This window comes from Pseudonaja textilis, chromosome Z (assembly GCF_049901715.1).
Source record: "Pseudonaja textilis isolate UNSWEBS1 chromosome Z, rPseTex1.2, whole genome shotgun sequence".
NCBI classification, from domain to species: Eukaryota; Metazoa; Chordata; class Lepidosauria; order Squamata; family Elapidae; genus Pseudonaja; species Pseudonaja textilis.
The window spans coordinates 57,604,015-57,625,851 of NC_142008.1; the positions used below are offsets into that span (position 1 = coordinate 57,604,015).

At 44.3% G+C, this 21,837-nt stretch overlaps 1 protein-coding gene across 8 annotated transcripts in view; it reads left to right on the forward strand.

Moving 5' to 3' along the window:
* Positions 1–21,837, forward strand: part of ZDHHC3 (zDHHC palmitoyltransferase 3) — a 138,716-nt gene that overhangs the window by 51,036 nt on the left and 65,843 nt on the right. For 4 of the 8 annotated variants that reach the window (XM_087916757.1, XM_087916758.1, XM_087916760.1 and 1 more), the window contains one exon: positions 11,669–11,718. The exons of the other annotated variants lie outside the window; for them this stretch is intronic. In XM_087916757.1, the coding sequence (XP_087772883.1) occupies positions 11,716–11,718 (3 nt within the window). In that variant the 5' untranslated portion in view covers positions 11,669–11,715. The remainder of the gene's footprint in view (positions 1–11,668; positions 11,719–21,837) is intronic. 8 annotated transcript variants of the gene reach the window in all.

The following is a 21,837-nucleotide window of genomic DNA, read 5'->3' on the forward strand; positions in this document are numbered from 1 at the left end:
TTCCTACTAGGGATCTCTGATAAACATTTTCCTAAAAAGACGAAATACATAATAATTCATATTCTAACTGCGGCCAGATTAGCATTTGCCCAGTGCTGGAAATCATCCCGTTTACCTACAGATCAATTGGTCATTCTAGTTTCATTTCTAATAAATATCCATACAGTTTTTTAATCACCTTTTCATCAGTACCTGTCAAAATCTTATCTAAATCAGTTAATTTATCATACAAACCTTCTGTTTTAAAATCTTTATCATATCTTGAATGTAATTGCACATATGAAAACCAATTCATCGTTATACCTTGTTCCTCTAGTTTTTGCATAGATTTAAGTTCACCCCTTTCATTCAATATTGCCCCATATCTAACTGTTTGTTCCTTTTTATATATAATAGGATAAGAAAATGCTTTGATAGTCGATAACCAGACTGGAATTTTCAATTTTAATGTTTTAATGTTATCCATTCCTTGGCCAATATCAGGTTTGTAGCTTGGTAGTACAACTCCCAATTAGGCAAACCAAATCCTCCTCTAATTCTAGCATCTTGCAAAAGCTTTAACTTTATTCTCACTTTCTTACCTTGCCATATGTATTTCAGCACAGTTTTATTTAAATCTTCAAAATAGTCTTTCCCAAGCCTAATTGGAATTGTTTGGAACAAATATAAAATTCTGGGTAATATATTCATCTTGATTGTTGATATTCTCCCTATTAATGACAGTTGTAAATTTTCCCATTTCGCAAAGTCTAGCGCTATCTGTTGTTTGATATAATTATTCTCTTTTAATGTACTACATCTTGCTGTCAAATGTCTCCCCAAATACTTGATTTTATTCGTGATCTATTGAATTTTCAATAGATCTGCCAATTCTTCTTTTTGTCTTGATAACATTCTTTGTCAAAATCTTTGTCTTGTCTTTGTTTATTTTCAAACCAGCCACCTTAATATGCCTCTATCTTTTCCAATAATTTTGGTGCTGTTTCTAAGGGGTCTTCTAAGATAAAAACCAAATTATCCACAAAGGCTTGCGGCTTAAATTCTTCCTTTTTAATTTTCATTCCTTTTATAATCTTTTCATCTCTAATATTTCTGTTTAACACTTCCAAAGTTAACACGAATAGCAAAGGTGATAGTGGGCACCCTTGTCTTGTTCCTTTTCTTATGTTAATGGAGTCTGTCAATTCTCCCTCTATCATTACCTTTGCCATTTGCTTGTAGTATATAGCTTCTATTGCTTGGATAAATTTTCTAGGAAAACCCATCTGTTCCAACAATAATAACATAAATCGCCAATTCACATCAAATGCCTTTTGTGCATCTAGAAATAGCAAAGTCATTTGTTTTTCAGGATGTGCCTCATAGTATTCCAAGGTATCCAAAATTACTCTCATATTATCTTTGATTTGTCTCTTTGGCAGAAATCCATTTTGATCAGAGTGAATAAAGTTATTTAAATATTTTTTAAGTCTTTCTGCCAATATTGAAGCAAAAATTTTATAATCTGCATTTAGTAGAGAAATAGGTCTATAGTTCTTAATTTGCAATGGATCAGCCTCCTCTTTTGGAATAAGTGTGATATAGGCTTCTGACCATGATTTGGGTATCTTCTTCTTTAGCATAACTTAATTCATAACTTCTAGCAATGGGAGATTCAACAATCCTTGTAGTGTTTTATAAAATTCTGCCGGGAGTCCATCTGGGCCTGGTGCCTTTCCATTAGTTTGCTTCTTAAGTGCTTCAGTTAACTCCATCATAGTTATATTGCTTTCTAACATTTTTTCAGTCTCTTTAGGTATCTTGGGTAAATTAGCATTCTGTAAATACTGCTTAACTCTTTCCTCATCAATAATCTCTTGTTTATATAATTTCCCATAAAACTCTCGAATGATTTCCTTCTTCTCTTTATTGCCATGACAAACTTGGTCTTGATCATCTATTAACTGCAATATTATCCTTGATTCTTTCTCTTTTCTTAGTTTATATGCTAACCATCTACCTGGTTTGTTTGCATCTTCAAAGTAGTTCTGTTTAGCACTGCTAATTTGCTGTGCTAATTCCTCTTTCTCTATTTGACCCATTTTATGTTTAATTATATCCATTTTTAGCTTAATGTCCTTTTTCTGTGACATTTTCTGTAGCTCCTTTTCAAGTCTTTTATACTCATCCTCTAGAGCCTTAGAGGCTTGCCTTTTCCTAATATTCCTTTTCCTTGTATAATCTATTATCAAGCCTCTAGCATATGCCTTCATTGTATCCCATATATTCTGGATTGATGTATCTTCTTTTTTATTTTCTCTAAAGAAAAAGGCCAATTCTTTCTCCATCCACTGTGTAAAGTCTTTTTCCTTTAAAATAGTATTATTTAACGTCCATCTCGATCTTTTTTGTCCTTTCCATTTGATTGTCATTGGATTATGGTCTGCCCAAGTACTTGTATTATTTATTTCTTGAATGTTAGGTATTAATTCTGTTGACATCCATATCATATCTATTCTGGACCATGATAAATGTCTATTTGAATAGAAGGTATATTGTTTAGTTTTGTCATTTCTTTCTCTCCATGTATCTTTTAAATTTAATTCATCAACCATTTAAAAAAAAGGATTTTGGGAGAGTCTTTCTGTTTTGCTTTGTTGTTGTTGCTGTATAGTCCAATTTATTGTCTACAATTCCATTAAAATCTCCCATCATAACTATATTGGCATAGTCCAGTTCAATTATTTTCATATGCAATTTTTTGTAAAATTCTTCTTGTTTGTCATTCGGAGCATAAATTGCAATCAGGAGTGTTTTCATGTTGTTATCCATTATTTCCACCATTAGTACTCTTCCATCTTCATCAGTATAAATCAGTTTTGTTGGGGTGGTCTCTTTAATATATAAAACCACTCCTCTTTTCTTACATTGGGTCAAGGAAGTGAATATTTTCCCTAATTTTGGCTGTACCAACAATTGTTCATATTGTTTCTTAATATGTACTTCTTGTAGACAAATTATATCAAATTTTAATTTCTCCAATTTATGAAAAAATTTCCTTCTTTTGGCGGCTGAGTTAAGTCCATTTATACTAATTGTAATCAGTTTTTTCTCTTCCATAGTTATATTTTATAGTTGGGTTTAGCAGCTCTCGTAGATCTTGGTTCACGTTGTTCTTTCTCTCCCTCCTTTCCACCTACTGCGCCTATGCAATGAGAAATAGCTTACCAAAAGAAGTTCATATTAGATTTACAAAGAAAGCCATTAAAACGCAAATGTTGCAAGTGGCAAGAGAGAAAACATTGAAATACAAAGGCAAGGAGATTCTGGTCTTAAAACAAATACCCAGAAGAGTGAGAGAGATGAGAAGAGAATACCGATTTCTGACTAAAATGCTACTTAAAAAAGAGGTGAATTATAGATGGCTGATTCCAGAAGGGTTAATGTTCACATGGCAAGAACAGAGACATAGAATTGATTCAATTGAGAAAGCGGAATTATTCTATACCGAATTTTTTGGAAGGAAAGAGGAAGAGGCAGAAAAAGAGATCTCACTAATTGAATTCCAAGAGGACTCCCAAACGGAGACTGAAAAAGAAGGAAACAGCGCAGTGCTTTTGTTGCTCTAACAGCCCATTCATATTGATTTCCTCTTAAGAATGCTGCTTTGGGGTGGGGGGCATAAGCGCCCATTCTCCTATGAGCTGCTCAGAGCATCCAGTAGAGGGAGGTGCTTCAGTCTCTGCATTCATAGGCTGAGCTTGAATTGAGGAACGCTCCTCCTCCTCCATGTGACTCCTCCATAGCGTTCCCCAGTTTTTGCTCAGCCTTGTGCGAGACAGGCTGTTCTTTGCTAGCTCCTGGCCGAAGCAGAATTTTCGATTCACTCACATAGAGTTCCTAACAGGTTTGATTATTCCCTTCTCTTTATCCTCTGCGCATTGCTTGATTGGGCACTCTATCCACCTAGGGGAAGCGCAGTTGCGCCCCCAGGGAGGTGAAGGAGAGAGTCAGCAGCGGTTTTTTGCACCTCCTCCCTCAACCAAAAAAATTAAATAAATAAAATACTCTGCCTCTTTCTCTTGCCGCTCCGTTTCGTTTCGTTTTGTTTCTAGCGGCTCGTATTGCTCCGTTCCTAGTCATACCGTTGATTCCCTCCCACCCTCGAGCGCCATTTTCTTAGCAGAAGGGTTAATTTCTCCTTACCTGGCCGCCTCTGTAGGCAGAGCTTCGGCCTCGTTCCTACCAGGCGGGTATAACGCTGCTGAGAGGCACGACGTGCTGACGGGCGCCATTTTGGGAGTCCCCTCGTGGCTGCGCACCATTTTGTTCTTTCTTCTTGCTGTGCTGTGAGTGGAAGTTTATTCAAAGTAACAGGTTCCTGCCTGGCTTTTCTGAGCTATTAATCCTCATCTTACTAAATTGTACTCAGGATCAATTTAAAGCTAGTTGGCTCTACCCCACAGCTCAATTCCAGCAGCGCAGCAGCTGCACCTAGGCCTTGTGTCCGCCTGTGCAGAGAGGCTGCTGAAGGCCCCAACTTTAATTTACAACCGGGCCTAGGCATTTCAAAATTTGGCTGATTTGCTTGATTGTTCTACCTTTACTTTCTAATTGGCAACTGAGCATACAAACTACTCTATCCCAGGAGCAGGGATATAATTGCACCAGCCTTCCTAGCCATCACAGGCAGAAATATTTATATCATATATTTTGGCAGTATAATATTTTAAATCATTAAAATATTATCACTGAGGTACGACTCATTGGCATATATATATATATATATATATATATATATATATATATATATATATATACACACACATACATACATACATACATTTATAGTTATATATATATATATATATATATATATTAAAAAAACAATAAAAGGGGACATGAAATATTGATCAGGGCAACCGTTCTTGCCTCAGATCGGACCCTGGACATGCCAACCGCCTTATATTGATTTATAACCTATTACTGCAATATTTATAAATAATTAAAATGGCAGATGGTAATACCTCTAGAGGATCTTCATTGAAGGCAAAAGCCAAGACCCATCATTTGTGCAAGCAGGCTAAAGAGACCTCCAAAGCTGCCCAGAAGGGCGCCTTAAGGCGCCACAAGCCCTGCAAAGGAAATTGACAAGCGAGCTAAGGAAGCACTCAAGGTGCCTCACGTTCTTCGTTCCTCCAGTCCCTCTAACTCTGCTCACCTCCCCACCTCTAGATATTTCCCTCTCATATAGGCACAGCTTGCCCTCACAGGAACAACTGCCTCAGGTTCCTGGAACACTGGCTAGAAGAGCTCCAGAAGCCACCTTCACTCCAACAGCAACTGGCCTCCGTCAAGAGGAGTCTCATTGAGGAAGTTCCAGAAAGAATAAGATCCTGGATGGAGTTGGCTATTCGCCAAGGGATTGCAGCCGGCATCCAACAAGCTATCAGGCCCAGACAGTATCCAGCGGTTTCTGACCAGGAGTCTCACTCAGTAAGGTCCCTGCCCAGATCGGACCAACATCAAGCTCAGGTACCCTTGCAAAGGGAGACACCCCCACCTCAAGGGCGGGAGGAGGAGGAGGAAGGGGGGAGGAGAAGGAATTTGATCAGTTCATGGAACCAGGCGCACTACAGCGAGCCCCTATCAGAGGCAGACCCTCTAGAAGGCGAAATGTCCGAGGATGAGGGGCTCATCCCTGACCAGCCTATTCAAGCCACACCTATTTAGATCCTTATTATTCAAGGCCAAAAACATTTCAGGCCTAAGTAAGCAATCTCCAACAGACCTTCCCACTCCTTCAATGGAGGAGCCAGAGGATCTCATTTTTAACCAGCTCATTGTAGAGGCCGAGGTTATTCCAGCTCCACCCATCTTTGCCGACCTGGTGCAAAAGCAACTGGCATCTGCAGTGGTGCCCCCAGCCCCCTCTAACCACAACAAATACTTTAATTTGGACCCGGAATTTTCAAAATTATTAAGCACCCCTGAGGTAGATGAGCCCATAGTGGGTCTGGCATCCTCCTCAACTCCGACTGATGCGCTGGAGGCCCTAAAGCCAGAAGAAAAGCGAGCCGAGCTGGCCCTGCGCAGGGCTCATCAGTCAGATGCATGGGCCATCAGATCGGCTACGGCTGCATCCTTTTTCACAAGGTCATCCATTCGATGGCTCCATCAGCTCAAGGAACACGTCGCTACATCCAACACCAGGGCGCACCAGGACATTGCAAAGCTCACTGCCGCAGCCGAGTTTTCTGCTGATGCCACATACCATGCGACTAAATTTTTGGCAAGGGCAATCACGTCTCACGTCACAGCCTGCCGTCTACTCTGGCTGAGACACTGGCAAGCAGACTTTAAGAACAAAGCCAAGCTGGCTTCCTCCCCCATAGTAGGAGACAAATGGTTTGGCCCTTCCCTGGACCCCTTACTGATGGAGACCCGCAGTAAGAAAAAATTTCTTCCTTCCCTTACATGAAGGTCAGACTTCAGAACTTCCCAGACCTTTCGGAGGGGTTCCTTTCGGCCCTCCTATCAGGCCCCCTTCTCTCCCAGGTATCAGAGGCCCCTATCGTTCAGGTCAGGACAACCCCAGGATAGAGCCAATTCCGGAAACAGGAGCCGGGGGGGCAGTCAATATAAAAGGCCCTTTCAGGGAACCGGAAGTAGGCCCTTCCGACGTCCGAGATAGGTCAAGAGACACTCTCCCTATTGGCGGATGTCTTAAGTCATTCACGAATCAATGGGACTCTTCTACCTCTGACTCTTGGGTCAGGGATACCATTAGATTTGGGCTTGCCCTTGAGTTTCAATCCACTCCCCCAAATTTCTTTATGTCATCCCCTTTCCAGGGACCCGGTCAAGCGTAATCTAATGGATTCCGCTATCCAGCATCTGCTAAACATAAAAGCCATTCAACCAGTTCCGTCCGAGCAATGAGGGCGAGGCTTTTACTCTCACCTTGTTGTTCTGCCAAAACACTCGGGGTGGTGGTGGAGAACAATCTTAGATCTAAAACGACTCAACCGCTTCCTAACATACCGCAAATTCAAAATGCATACCCTGCAATCAATACTGATGGGCATCAGGCAAGGGGACGTGCTCATGTCCATAGACTTGATGGAAGAGTACTTACATATTGCCATTTGGCCTTCCCATTACAAATTCTTAAGGTTCTGCTACAATAATCACCACTTTGAATACGTGGCCCTTCCCTTTGGACTGGCCTCCGCCCCCAGGACCTTTACCAAGGTCCTCACAGCGCTAGCTGCCCATCTCAGGAACATTCCCATTTGTCTCCAATGTTACCTTAACATCTCTCCAAGAACATGGTTTTCTCATAAATTGGAAGAAGAGCCAATTATCCCCATCTACTAGAATAACTCACTTAGGGGCTGTCATTGATACGGTGGAAGGTAAGGTCTACCTGTCTTCAGATAGACTACTTAGTATTCAGAAATTGGTTAGGTAGATCAGGCGCCATAGGAGGGTAGCCTTACTGGATTTGTCAAAATTATTGGGAAAAATGATATCATGCATTTCTATTGTTCCCTGGGCCCGTCTTCACACCAGATCCCTCCAATGGTTCCTGCTCCCGTACCAGAGAGCCGGCAGAAGCAATTCCAAACTCACGGTTAGGGTCCTCACGTCCCTTCTCTGGTGGGCCAAACCGGGCATCAACAAGGGCTGCTTCTTCAAGGAGCCTCAAAGGCTGACTATCACCACAGATGCCAGTCTATATGGATTGGGCACCCACGTCCAGTCACTCTCATCTCAGGGCAGATGGTCTGCAATAGAACAGGCATGTAGCATCAACTGGCTGGAGCTTCGCGCCACGCACCTGGCCCTGCGCAGCTTCCTTCCCCAGGTACGCGGGCAGCACATTCTCATTTTAACAGACAATGTGACAGCCAAAGCCCATATCAACAAACGGGGGCACACAGTCAATACAATTAATGAGGGAAGCCAAGCACCTGTGTCGCTGGGCAGAGAACAATCTTCTGTCCATCAAGGCAGAGCACATAACGGGTCTATCAAACACTCAAGCAGACTGGTTAAGCAGGGCCACCATAGACCAGTCAGAGTGGTGCCTCCACCCATCCCTATTCAGAGAGGCAGCAAGGATATTCGGTCAACCGGTGGTAGACCTATTTGCCTCCCCACTCAATGCCCAGCTCCCCATCCCATCCCAGGGAGCGGAAAATTGCAACACGGTCTGCTGCCCATGGCCCACGGGGCTCCTATATGCATTTCCCCCTCTTGCCCTGGTGCCCAGGGTTATTCAAGCTGCTCTACAAGAAGGCGGAATTGCTCCTAGTGGCACCTCACTGGCCCAGACGGCCGTGTTTTGCACACCTCCGCACTCTCTCGGTGCCCCCCAGAGGATTCCACCAGACAGGATCTCTCTATCTCAGGGGCCCCTCCAACACCCGGACCCCCAATGGTTTCAACTGACCGTCTGGAGGTTGAGCGAAGCAGTTTGAGGAGCGAAATGCTCTCCAACAAGGTCATTAACACCATCCTAGCTGCCAGACGGCCCTCAACCATTCAAATTTACAACGCCACATGGGCCATTTTCTGTAAATGGTATAGCAGGTTTCAAATTAACCCTGTTTCCACCTCAATCGCACAGATCTTAGAATTCCTTCAGGAGGGACTTGACAAGGGGCTGTCTCCTAATACGCTGAGATGACAGGTAGCTGCTCTGACATCAGTTCTTTCCTGTGAGGGTTTCAGTTCCCTCTCTCATCACACACGTATTCGGGCTTTCCTTAGAGGGGCCACCAACTTACGCCCTCCAGCAGTGCACCGTTATCCCACCTGGGACCTTAACAAAGTCCTTCTCTCTCTCACCAAAGAATCTTTCGAACCTTTGAGGGAGTCAAGCCTCCAATTCTTAACATATAAGGTAGTTTTCCTTGTAGCCATTACATCCGCTCAGCGCATATCGGAAATAGCAGCCTTATCTGTCAGACAAGACCTCTGTGTTTTTCATGCCGATCGGGTGATCCTCCATCCTGATCCCACATTTTTGCCCAAGGTCAATTCAGCCTTCCATAGAGCCCAAGAGCTCATCCTTCCAAATTTTTGTCCCAACCCATCGCAGGAAAGGGAAAGGCAATGGCACAAACCTGATGTAAGGCGCGCCTTGTGAATCTATATCAAGCGCACTGAGTCCTTCAAAAAATCAGAGGCCTTATTTCTTTCCTTTCAGCCCAAAACACAAGGTCACAGGGTGTCACCATCAACTGTAGGCCGCTGGATCAGGGCGGCCATAGCTAAGTCCTACCAGTCCCAGGCCCTGCAGGTGCCCAGAGGCATAACTGCGCACTCCACTAGGAGTGCGGCAACTTTGGCAGCCTGGGCTACCCAGGCATCAATAATCGAAATCTGCCGGGCAGCGACTTGGGCTTCCCCATCTCCTTTCATCAGGCACTATAAAATTGATGTCTTCGCATCCACGGAGGCATCATTTGGCAGACGGGTTCTGCAACGGGTTCTTAGGGACCCCGATGAGATTCCGAACCAGACGGAGTCCCTCCCGTAGGACAGGCCAAGCTTTGGTATGTCCCACTACTGGATGCTCTGAGAAGCTCATAGGAGAAAGGGCATTGGTGCTTACCTGATACGCCCGTTCTCTTTGAGCTGCGAAGAGCATCCAGCCCCACCCTTTTTTTCCGTCTGGTGGGACCTTGTTTCGGCCAAGGAACCTTTTTTAGGTAGTGGGGATGAGAGCACCTTTTTTTTCTCCCGTCTTCGCAGAACTGGGGAACGCTATGGAGGAGTCACATGGAGCGCTCCTCAATTCAAGCTCAGCCTATGAATGCAGAGACTGAAGCACCTCCCCCTACTGGATGCTCTTCGCAGCTCAAAGAGAACGGGTGTATCAGGTAAGCACCAACACCCTTTTCCCCCTTTCCCCACTGCCTATGTGTAAGGGGCAAGCCGTCTGAGACAAATCCCTCACATGGCGGGAGATTGCTGCTGGAATTACCGTGTGCACCAAAAGTTAACTGTTAGCTTTTATTGGAAATTGTACAAACTTCAACAATAAACTACTTTACTCACAGTTCCTTGAGAAAGGCTGTATTTATTATAATCCATTTCTTCCAACCCAGCAACAATTGGTGAATCCGAAATAAGCCAGCGCTGGGAGCATCTGCCTCAAAGCGCGTTTTATTAATCAGTTCCACCCCTTTCTACTAACTAACATCTGCCCTTCCCATTAATCCTGTTTGCCTCCACCCCGCAGGCCTAGATGTATTATTTTGTTGATAAATATACCCAGTCTCCAACGTTATATTGTATTTGCGCTGATCGTTTCTTATCTGCCTGAGTTTTATATGCTTCCTGTGCTTTTTTCAATGCGAGTCGGACAGAGTCCCATTGGTTTTTTATATTATTTGCCCATGTAGTAGTGGTTTCTGATTCTTGTTCTTTTCCTTTATCAGGCCATTCTGGTTATAGGTACAGATTCCATACCACTCACTATTTGGAAAGGGGAATATCCAGTACTGCTATATCCAGTATTGTTATACGCTATCTCAGTGTATGGTAGTAGGTCTACCCAATTACTTTGTTGATAATTGACATAACAACGAAGGTACTGTTCAATAGCAGCATTAGCTCTTTCAGCAGCCCCATTAGTAGCTGGATGATAAGCTATACTTAATCCTTGTGTAGATCCAATCAGATGCATAAACACTCGCGAGAATTTTGATGTGAACTGTACTCCCCTATCCGATATAATTTTCCGAGCCACTCCATGTAACCGGTATATATATTGTATAAACAGGTCTGCCAATTTTCTAGCAGACGATATTCCTTTACATGGAATGAAATGCGCCTGTTTGGAGAATAGATCAATAACAGTCCATATAACTGTATATCTGTGATTATCTGGCAAATTGACTATGAAATCCATACCAATGTCTTGCCAGGGTTTCATTGGTTCAGACACAGGTTGTAGTAAACCTGCTGGTTTTCCAATTTTTACTTTATTTAACATACAAATAGGACAGGATTTTACATAATTTTCTATATTCAATTTCATACGTGGCCACCAAAATTGTCGTTTTGCTAACTGTAGTGTTTTTAGAAACCCGTAATGTCCCGCTTGTCGAACATGGTGACGATGTTTTAACACTATTGATCATAAAACGTTTGGCACATATATCTTAACTCCTCTTCATGCAATACCATCTTTTATCTCTACCTGGTTTTTATTGTTTGTTAGCCAGTGATCTTCCTTTTAAGATTGTAGGTAAATCAGTTGCAAATATGTTTGTTCGCATGATCCAACTTCATAAGTGATTGCTATGAGAGGTTGAACTATACTTTCCCATATATTATTATATTGAGGAAGTCATAATAAAGCGTCCGCCATAAAGTTTTTCCCTGATGGAACATATTTCAACTTGAAGTTAAATCTTTTACAAAATAATAATGCCCAGCGAACTTGCTTTGGTGACAACCAACGTGGGTTTTGAAGTGCTTCTAGGTTTTTATGATCGGTCCACACCTCAAACGGCTGTGAACTTCCCTCTAACAGATGTCTCCAGGTGAGTAATGACCAACAAACTGCAAATGCTTCTTTCTCCCAAATTGCCCAATTGCGTTCAGCTGGACTAAACTTCTGAGAAGTATACTCACATGGTTGTAATTTATGCTCTACATTCTTCTGTAGCAATACAGCTCCCACAGCTACATCACTGGCATCCACCTGGATGATAAATGGTAGGTTTGTATCCGGGTGTTTCAATACTGGCTCTTGTGCAAACAATTTTTTTGGGTTATCAAACACTATTTGGCATTTGTCCATGGTAAAATGACTTGGTTTTGGATTTTTAACACCAATAGATTTGGTTCATAATAAATCCGTTAATGGCATAACGATATCGGCAAAACATGGTATAAAGTGTCTATAAAAGTTTGCAAACTCCAAGAGGCTTTGCAATTGTTTCCTTGTCCTTGGAGCATGCCATTTTAACACAGTTTCTACTTTCTTGGGGTCCATTTCAATTCCTTGTTCGGAAATATGATAGCCTAGATAGTCCAGTTGTCTAGTGTGAAATTCACATAAAGCTGAGCATCCAATAGTTTTTTGAGTACTTGTCTCACTAGTTGAATGTGTTCTTGTTCAGAATTAGAGTAAATTAAAATGTCATCTAAATAAACTAAACCACCTCTATACAAATATTCATGTAACATCTCATTTATCAGTTGCATGAAGATGGCTGGAGCTCCTTGCAATCCAAATGGCATTAGGTTATAATAATAACTACCAAGGGGACAATTAAACGTTGTTTTCCATTCATCTCCTTCTCAAATTCTTACTCTATAGTAAGCCTCCCATAAGTCAAATTCAGTGAATATTCGTCCTTTTGCTAAAGTAGCTAGCAAATCTTTCATTAATGGTAATGGATACAATGGCTCTATGCAAATGGCATTTAAACCTCGATAGTCAACACATAGATGTAATCCACCATCTTTTTTTTCCCCGAAACAACACTGGTGCTGCCATATGAGATCTACCTGGGGTTATAAATCCCCTTTTAAAAAATTTTTCAATGTACTTTCTCATTTTTTCTAATTCTTTTTTAGTCATTGAATACATTCGTGGTTTGGGTAATGGTGCTCCTGGAATCAATTCTATAGCACAATCCATAGCCCGATGGGGTGGTAAACAATCAGTGCCATCTTCCTTAAAGACTTCTGCCAAATCTTCATACTCAATTGGATAGGTTTGGGGTGGGGCTATTGATTCCTCCTCTTTCAAGGTATTATTCGATGCTCGATTGAATTCATCATTGTTTGGTGGATGAGGACCCACTACTAAGTGTAGTTTACAATAACCCTGTTCCCAGTATATAGTTGGCTCCCATTTATCAAGCCAGGTTAGACCTAGTATTAGTGCTTCATTCATTTGAAGGACTACTATAAAAGAAATCCACTCCCAGTGTTCACCCATTACCATTTTGATATATTCTGTTCTGTGGGTTGCTGGAACTCCACCCAGTATAGACCCATCCACCTGTTCAAACTTAACAGGGACACCCAGTTTAATAACCTTTACATTTAGCTTATCCACCATCGCTTTAGTTACAAACACCTTGGGCACCTGGAATCTATTAATGCCCCCACCTTGATTCCCTGATCAGTTCGTGTATTCCATAACGAAACAGGTATAATAAAAGGATGAATAGGTACACCATTGGGTCATCAGGTAACTCGCTTTCCATTTCATTTTCACCCACTGTAGTAGATGACATGTTCGATCTGTCTTCTGCAGTTTGAATGTCTGGCAGGTGGATCGTTATTCCTCTCGCTTTGTCATGATCATGCCATTCTCGTCTACTAGTTTTGGTTCTAGTCAAATCTGCAGCAGCTCTGGGATCTTTGGCCACTGTCAGGGATGGTATAGGACATTCCATGGCTCGATGTCCTGGTCTATTACATCGAAAATACTTCAATGTCCCCCTTCTACTTTGCATTGGGATTAATTTGGGTTGAGGTCTATTCATTGATCCCATAGTTTTACGTGGTTGTACTAATCCTTCAAGCCTTGGCCTCAAGCCTCGTAATCCGTCATCTAGTTCTATTGCCACCTTATACCAATCAGTTAGTGTGGTATGCGACCCCCTATAAAGATGGGCTTGATTTAATTTAGGGTTCATCCCTTCTTTGAAGAGATATATTAACAAACTTTCTGGTAGTGTGGGGAGTTTACCACTTACTCATCAAAAGTCATTCACATATTCTCGAGCCATCCTCCCTTTTTGCTTTATGGTCAACAGGTCTTTTTCTGCCCATTTATCTGCCATCGTTTCAAACCGGGTCCTCAATGCATCTAAAAATCACCTTATATCTCCAAATTCTTCTGCCCTATGGCTATATAAATCGGCTGCCCATTCATAAGCTTCTCCTGTTAATACTCCAGTCATGGCAACTACCATAAACCAATTTGAATGGTAACACTGGCCATATAAATCAAAATGATTCAATACCTGACCCAAAAATATTGCTACTTTATTGGCATTGCCGTCCAAAGTGGCTGCTAAGGGAGGGGGGCCCACCTCCCTTGTGGTTATCCTTCCCAATGTGCCCCAAACTCCCTATCTGGTCTTTCTAATACACTAGGTCTCATGAAATATCTATCTGTATCTATACCTCTATCATCTAGTCTTCTAGAACGTAAGTCCGACCTTTCCAAGCCTCTCTCAACTTCGGATTCTTGTAACCCTAAAAGACTAGATGTACATAAAGGGTCCCTCCCAGAGCGCAATGCTTGTTTATTGACCGATGTCCTCCTGTCCATTGGCTCCTTCAAAGTCACCTCCCCAAACTGATTCTGTAACATGTCTAATGTTTCACTGCCTGGGACTGCCCACTGGCTTTCCTCTGACCCAGGCCAACACTTAATTCTCCAGTTAGTCATTCAGTCCTTCCGTTGAGGTTCTTGCTCTTCTTGCCCCTTTGGAATATGGCTAGGTTCACTCAATTGCACTTTGGTTAATTTCGGCTTTACGGCCAGTTGTGATGACAATGGCAGGGGTTCCTTCTTCTCCCCAGCAGCCTCCAGTTCGTGTCCGCTCACAACATCATTTTTAACCACCTCAGTACCCTCCTCCATCATCCATGCTGGATCCGTACCTTCTGCCATAGTCCTTCAATAAACCCCTTTATCAGAGGAAAAGACAGAGCAGCGCTGGCTTTCTGTTAGCTTCCGTTGGAAATTGTAGAAACTTCAACAATAAACTACTTTACTCACAGTTCGTTGAGAAAGGCTGTATTTATTATAATCCGTTGCTTCCAACCCAGCAACAATCGGTGAATCCAAAATAAGCCAGCTCTGGGAGCATCTGCCTCTCAGCACGTTTTATTAATCAGTGACACTCCTTTCTACTAACATCCGCCCTTCCATTAATCCCATTCACCTCCACCCCGCAATGCTAAACGCAGCTAACTTACCGATGCTAATCATACCCACCACATTCCATCCCACATATCCGATTACTTCCCCCCTCATTCCGTTTCATAGTCATCAATTGTGCAAAAATACAGCAACACCAAGATGAAATTCTGATTCATAAACCAAACGAAACTCCGATAGCCGTCCTTCATCAGCTGTTTTGTTCCATCGCACTGTGCCGAGCCGCTCTGTAATGGAGTAGCAAGCCCCCCACACCAGTTCCTGCCCATAATGGGATGTCTGTTTCACAGACATCTAGCAAGTGCGGCAACAACAGGAGCAACAGATCTTTTCCAGGTTAACATGTCTGGCTTCTCATCACGGCATTGGTCGGCAGGACCTTTGAAGCCCGACATTAACAGCCGGGTGCCATTGTGTTTACTGCAAACCGCATGGCTGCACTGAGTGCAAATCATTACCAGGCTTTGTGAGGCAGTTTCCCCAAGTAAAGGTTTCTCCTTAGGAACCTAGGGGAATTCTGAACTCTTATTTTTCATATTCGAGGCCATCTGTTGAATATAATTAGTTGGCTTAACCCTCACAGCCCAAACTATCCAGCAGCACAACATCGAGGACCAAGGCCTTTGTGCGCCTGTGCAGGGCAGCTGTTGTAGGCCAGTAATTTCAGCTTCCTTTCTTGTTCTAGCCTGTTAGGCATTCTCAAATTTGACGATTTTGGAATTTCAATAAATTAGCTGTACTATTGACTCTGTGTGTGTGTGTGTGTGTTTTCTGAGGTTCTTGCGGGTATTTGTATGTGGATCTTTGGTTATTCGGGTTTTCTCCCGCGTAAGATTCGAAGTATCTAGGCAATGTTTCGATGAAGTCTCATTCATCATCTTCAGGCTTGTGTCTTCGGCTCTGTGCTTCTCAGAATAATGTGAGCTTGCAACTGCTTCTTCCTTTTAACTGCTAGTGGGGGTGTGACTTGATTGGGTGGGGGCTTGGCTTTGTTCTGATTGGGTGGGGGTGTGTCCTCATTGGATGGGGTTTTGGCTGTGTTCTGATTGGTTGGGGGGTTGGCTGTGCTCTGATTGGCTGGAGGTGTGTTCTGTTCAGGTGGGGGCTTGGTTGTGCTCAGGTTAGTCTTAGTTGCTGGGGATTTGAGCTGGTGAGCTATGATCCTGCTGTATGGCTTTGCGTTCGTGGTCGTGCCGCATCTGCATGGTGGGTGTCAGTTCACTCCATGTATGGCTCAGAGGGGTTTGAAGCAGGTAGTGATGCAGTTGCAGTGTGGCTTCTGGTCCATGGTCGTGTCTCATCTTCTGTGTAGGTGTGAGTCTGCTTTCTGCGTGGAAGTGTGGTGGTAGTATCTTGTGTGGCACTCTTGTGTGTGCGTCTGGTGTCATTCTTCATGTTAGCTACTCGTCTGTTCATGAGGACAGGTTTCCAAATGGCTGGTAGGCGGGAGATGTCATCTCGTTTATTCATGCTACGTGGGCGTTTTTCTATCTCTATGGCTTCTCTGATTATTCTGTTGTTGAAATGTTCAGTTTTGGCGATAGTTCTGGTATTTTTAAAGTCAATCTCATGTCTCATATATGTATGAGTGTATATATGTGTGTGTTGTGACTGGGAGGTTTGAGCCTGCTGTGAGATTTGAGTCTGATGTGTCAGAAGACACAGGTTCGAGTGATGAGGAGGGTTTGGCATTGGAATTTGAGCCTGCTTTAATGGGAGATGCAGACGTGAGCCAGGAGGATGAGGAAATGTTGGAATCATCATCCTCTCCAGAACCTTCCACATCAATTATGCCTCAGGTGTCAGCAGCTGATCCACAGAACGTGCCAGAGTCTTTGAGTGATGGTCAAACTGACGAATGTTAGGTTGATGCAAGGACTAGACGTAGACTGAGACGTCAAGCACAAATTGAAAGGAAACGTCAAATCAGAGACTAATTAGAAAGACTGACATGCCCCTTCAAGGAATATAAGGAGGCGTGTTAGCTAATGATCCTTGTTTGGGTCAAACTTTGTTAATTACGTTCGCAGTTTGGAAGAAGCCTTCTGTTTGCTTTTCGGCTCTGATATATCGTGCGGCTCGTTATCTGGGTTTGTAGACAGCTTCTGGAAAAGCTGCCAAAGACGACTACAGAGGAAAGTTAACTCTGTTGTTCCTGATATTGTCTGTTCGTGTTTATTCCTTTGGGACATTTTGGACTCTCACCTTGTGGCTACAGGTGAGACAGAACATTTTTGACCCAAACCTTCATCCCATCTTCTCAGCAAGATGGACCAAACACAGTTAGAGCAGCAACAGCTACAGATTAACCAGCTTCTGCAGGATAACCAGGTATTGCAGAAACAAGTCACCTAGCTGGTTTATCATCTTATGCTGATGCAAGCTCCTGTTAATCCTCCTGCCCCTCCCCGTAGGAAATGCCAGTAGCTGTGCCGGATAAATTCTCTGGACAGCCTGAAATGTTCCCGGCTTTTATGGGGCAGTGTCAACTGTTTATGACTTTATGGCCAGAAGATTTCCCTGATGACCAGGCTCGGGTGGGGTTTGTTATCAGTCTCTTGTCGGGTTTGGCTGCAAGATGGGCCACTCCTTTGCTGGTACAAAATAGTCCTTTACTGAATGACTGTCAGGGCTTTTGGCACCATTTACGTGTTATGTATGAGGACCCCATAAAAACTCAAACCGTAGCCAGACGTTTAAAGGACATTCGTCAGGCGATTAGTTTTTATATCACCTCGGACCTCCATCTCCCCTTGGTTCTCAGAATGGCTTGGCTACGGTTGCACGATCCTCGGGTAGCATGGGCACAGAACGCCATTTCGTTCCCGAGTCTCCAGTGTGTGGACCATCTAAAACACATCTGTGCTGGTCAAGACATCGCTGCCCCCACCGACTCTGTACCTCCTGAACTATCTGACTTTTCAGATGTTTTTAGCAGGGAGGTGGATCGGTTACCCCCGCATCGACCCTATGACTGTCCTGTGGACCTCCTGCCCAATACTCCACTACCCAAAGGTCATTTGTATTCAATGTCTGAGCCCAAATTGGCCGCTCTTCGCGATTTCTTGGACAAGAACTTGGCCCGGGGGTTTATCAGACCGTCGTTGTCTCCTCTTTCTGCTCCTGTCCTTTTTGTGAAAAAGAAGATGGGGGATTTCCGCTTATGTTGTGACTACCGCAGGTTAAACGCCATTACAGTGAAAAATAGTTATCCTTTGCCGCTCATTCCCGAGCTGATGGAGCAATTACGAGAGGCTACAATTTTCACCAAGCTCGATCTTTGAGAGGCTTACAACCTGGTGCGGATGCGCAAAGGAGACGAGTGGAAGACGGCGTTTGGTACTAGATACGGCCACTTCGAATATACTGTAATGCCTTTTGGGTTGACCAATGCCCCCGTGGTATTTCAACATTTCATGAATGATATTTTTAGGGACATGCTTGATCGGTTCATGGTGGTGTACCTGGACGACATTTTGATCTATTCTAAGTCCACAAAAGCCACCTTCGCCAAGTCCGCCAGGTATTACAAAGTCTTCAGGAGCATAAACTCTATGCGAAACTGGAGAAATGTCTATTTTTCCAGGCCTTTGAGGCCATCAAGAAAGCCTTCATTGCGGAACCGATCTTGAGGCATCCCGACCCCCATCGTCCATTTGTAGTGGAGACGGATGCATCCAACGTGGCCATTGGGGCAGTGTTGTTACAAGCCTCAGCGGATGGCGCACCTCTTTTTCCATGCACATATTATTCACGGAAACTTACTACTTCCGAGCGTAATTATACAATTTGGGAGAAAGAGTTGCTGGCCATTAAGGCTGCATTTGAGATCTGGCAACATCATCTGGAGGGGGCTTGGCACAAGGTGGAAGTTCGGACGGATCATCATAATCTGGAGCACTTGACCACTGCTCGGAAATTGAACCAACGATAGATCCGATGGTCGTTGTTCTTTGCTAGGTTCAATTTTTCGGTCACGTACATCCCTGGTGGTCAAAATAAAAAAGCAGATGCCCTGTCCTGCAAACTGGAATATCTGTGTCCTGAAGAACCTCTTCCTCCATGTACGGTGCTGCCACCGGAATCTTTTGGCCGTTATCCAGGAACCGGTGGATTTGAGGGCTCGGGTATGAGATACGCAGCACTTAGATGATTGGTCGCAGCAGAGGATGGGGGAAATTGGACCTGACTCCCCATGGACTCTGGAGGAGGGTTTACTACGACATTGGGGTCGATTGTACATACCCACCAGGACACTTAGAGCCCTCATCATGACCCAATGTCATGACAACCCAGCTGCGGGTCATTTTAGGTTCTTCAAAACCCTTCATCTGGTCACAAGGACTTTTTGGTGGCCTCGAGTCCAGCATGATGTCTTTGCTTATGTTGCCTCTTGTGTACCGTGTCGGCAAGCAAAAGCCGCGTTGGGTGCGCCTCCTGGTCTCCTTCAACCACTACCGACTCCATGGACTTTTTAACACATTTGCCCTCTTCGTCGGGTTATACGACGGTACTTGTGGTGGTTGATATGCTCACCAAGATGGCCCACTTTATCCCCTGTCGGAAGTTACCATCGGCTCGTGTTACTGCCCAACTATTTCTGCAACATGTATTCCGTTTGCATGGCTTACTGGACAGAGTTGTTTCAGACTGCGGTGTCCAGTTCACCGCTCAATTCTGGAAGAGCCTAATGAATGCATTACGAGTGCAAGTATGTTTAGCGTTGGCGTGTTTTCTAGCTGGATCTTGTCTTTGGGGTTTCTTAGGATGTTGGCTATTTTTTGGTCAGTGCCTAAGGCTGTCCTGATTCTCCATAGAGCTGCTCAGAGCATCCAGAGTGGCAGGTGCTCCAGTCTCTGCACTCACAGGCTGAGCTTGAATTGAGGAACGCTCCTCCTCCTCCATGTGACTCCACCATAGCGTTCCCCAGTTTTAGCTCAGCCTCGTGTGAGACAGGCAGTTTTCTATCGAGTTCCTTGGCCGATTCAGGACTTCTTTATTGACTCTATTTCACCCATTCAGGTTGTACTGTTTATTTCTCCCTCTTAGCCTCTGCGCAACTGGTTACCTTATTCACCCCAGAGGAGCGTTTTTTCGCCCCCAAAAGGGGCAAACGGCAGGGATAGCAGTGCTCTCGCGCTGCCCCCCCATACCCAAAGCCTCTTTCCCTGCTGCTTTTCTTCGCCGCTTCATTTTTACCCATTTCGTTGCTTGATTTCTGTTAGTTTGAACCGCTCCGTTGTTTCCTCCCCCCCCAACGAACACTGCTAATACTGGGGAAGAGCAAATCTCTCCCTTCCTGCCCCTCCTTGCGCCTTTTTAATCCGGCTTGTATTTGGGGAGGATAATTCCACCACTGAGAGCCCTTAAACCCTCGTGTCGGCAGGCAGCCACCATTTTGGGCGTCGCCTCGTGGGCGGGCACCATTTTGTTTTTGCCTCTCCAGCTGCGGGCGATCTCCGCTCTCTGAAAACAGGACCCGTAGGCCTGTTTAGAGCTGCCTTGTCCTCTACTTTAATTTTTCGAGGCAGCTGAGCCCGATTCTCTTCGCATAGTTATTGTTGGTTACCCTGCAGCCCACTGAGCAGGCAAAGTAGCAGCAGCAACAGAACCCGCCCAGTTCTGCCTGGGAAGGCAGCTGCTGGAGGCCCTATCTCCTTGTTCCAGGCCTCAGGCGTTCATTTGGCTAATTGGACAAGCTAATCATTTATTTTTCTTTTTTGCATTTAGTTTTTTTCTTATTTACTCAACCTGTTACCCCTTTTTTAGAACAGTTCCTAACTGTTCATATAGCTTTATGTGTGTGTGTGCGTGTGTGTGTGTGTGTGTGTGTGTGTGTATATATATATATGTATGTACGTATATAAATATATAATTCCAAAAGGGGGGCGTGGAACAACTATTAGGACACCTGGCCTTGTTGCAGGTCGAACCCCTAGGTGAGCCAACTGCCTTATTCTAACCCTTATACCTTGCAATTCCCTTAAAATGTCAGAGGACAATTCTTCCAGAGGACCTTCTTTGAAGGCCAAAACCCACCATTTGCACAGGCAGGCTAAGGAAACATCCAAAGCCTCTCAGAGGGATGCCTTAAGACGCCATAAGGCATTAGAAAAGGAGATTGACAGATGAACCAGGGGGTCATGCCCAGTGCCTCCGGTCCTCCCACCCTCCACTCCCTCTACCTCTATGCAACCCCCCCTCCTCCAGACTATTCCTCCTTATCCAGGTGCAGCTCACCCTCACAGAGTCTTCAGGCTACTGCAACACCGTCTAGACAGGCATCCGAAACTACGTTTACCCCTACAGCCGCTGGCCTACGCCAAGAGGAATCATCTATAGACGAGGTTCCAGAGAAAGTAAGATCCTGGATGCAGCTGGCTATCCGCCAAGGAATCGTGGAAGGCCTCCAGCAGATAACCAGGCCCGGCCTCCACCCAATGGCCTCTGAACTCGAATCTCTATCTGGCAGATCTCTGCCCAGATCGGAACTCCCCCATGGTCAGGTACTCTCGCAGAGGGACTCCCTCTTACAGAAAAGGAGGAGGAGGAGGAAGGGGGTCTAGATCAATTCAGGGAAGATGAAGATTTCGATCTGGGGTCCATGCATTACAGCGAACCCCTCTTGGAGGCGGAGCCAATGGAAGGAGAGATGTCCGAGGACAAGGGTCTCACCCCTGATCAGCCCGCCTTTGTGGGTTTATTCAAACCTCACCTATATAAGTCCCTATTATTCAAGGCCAAAAACATCTCATGCCTGAGTACGCAGTCACCCTCTGACCTTCCCCTGGCAGTCTCGGAGGACCCGGATGACTCCATATTTAAACAGCCTGTAGTGGAGGCCAAAATCATTCCAACTCCACCTATCTTCTCTGACCTAGTATCAAAACAGCTGGCCTCAACAGGGGCGCCTCCCGCCCCGT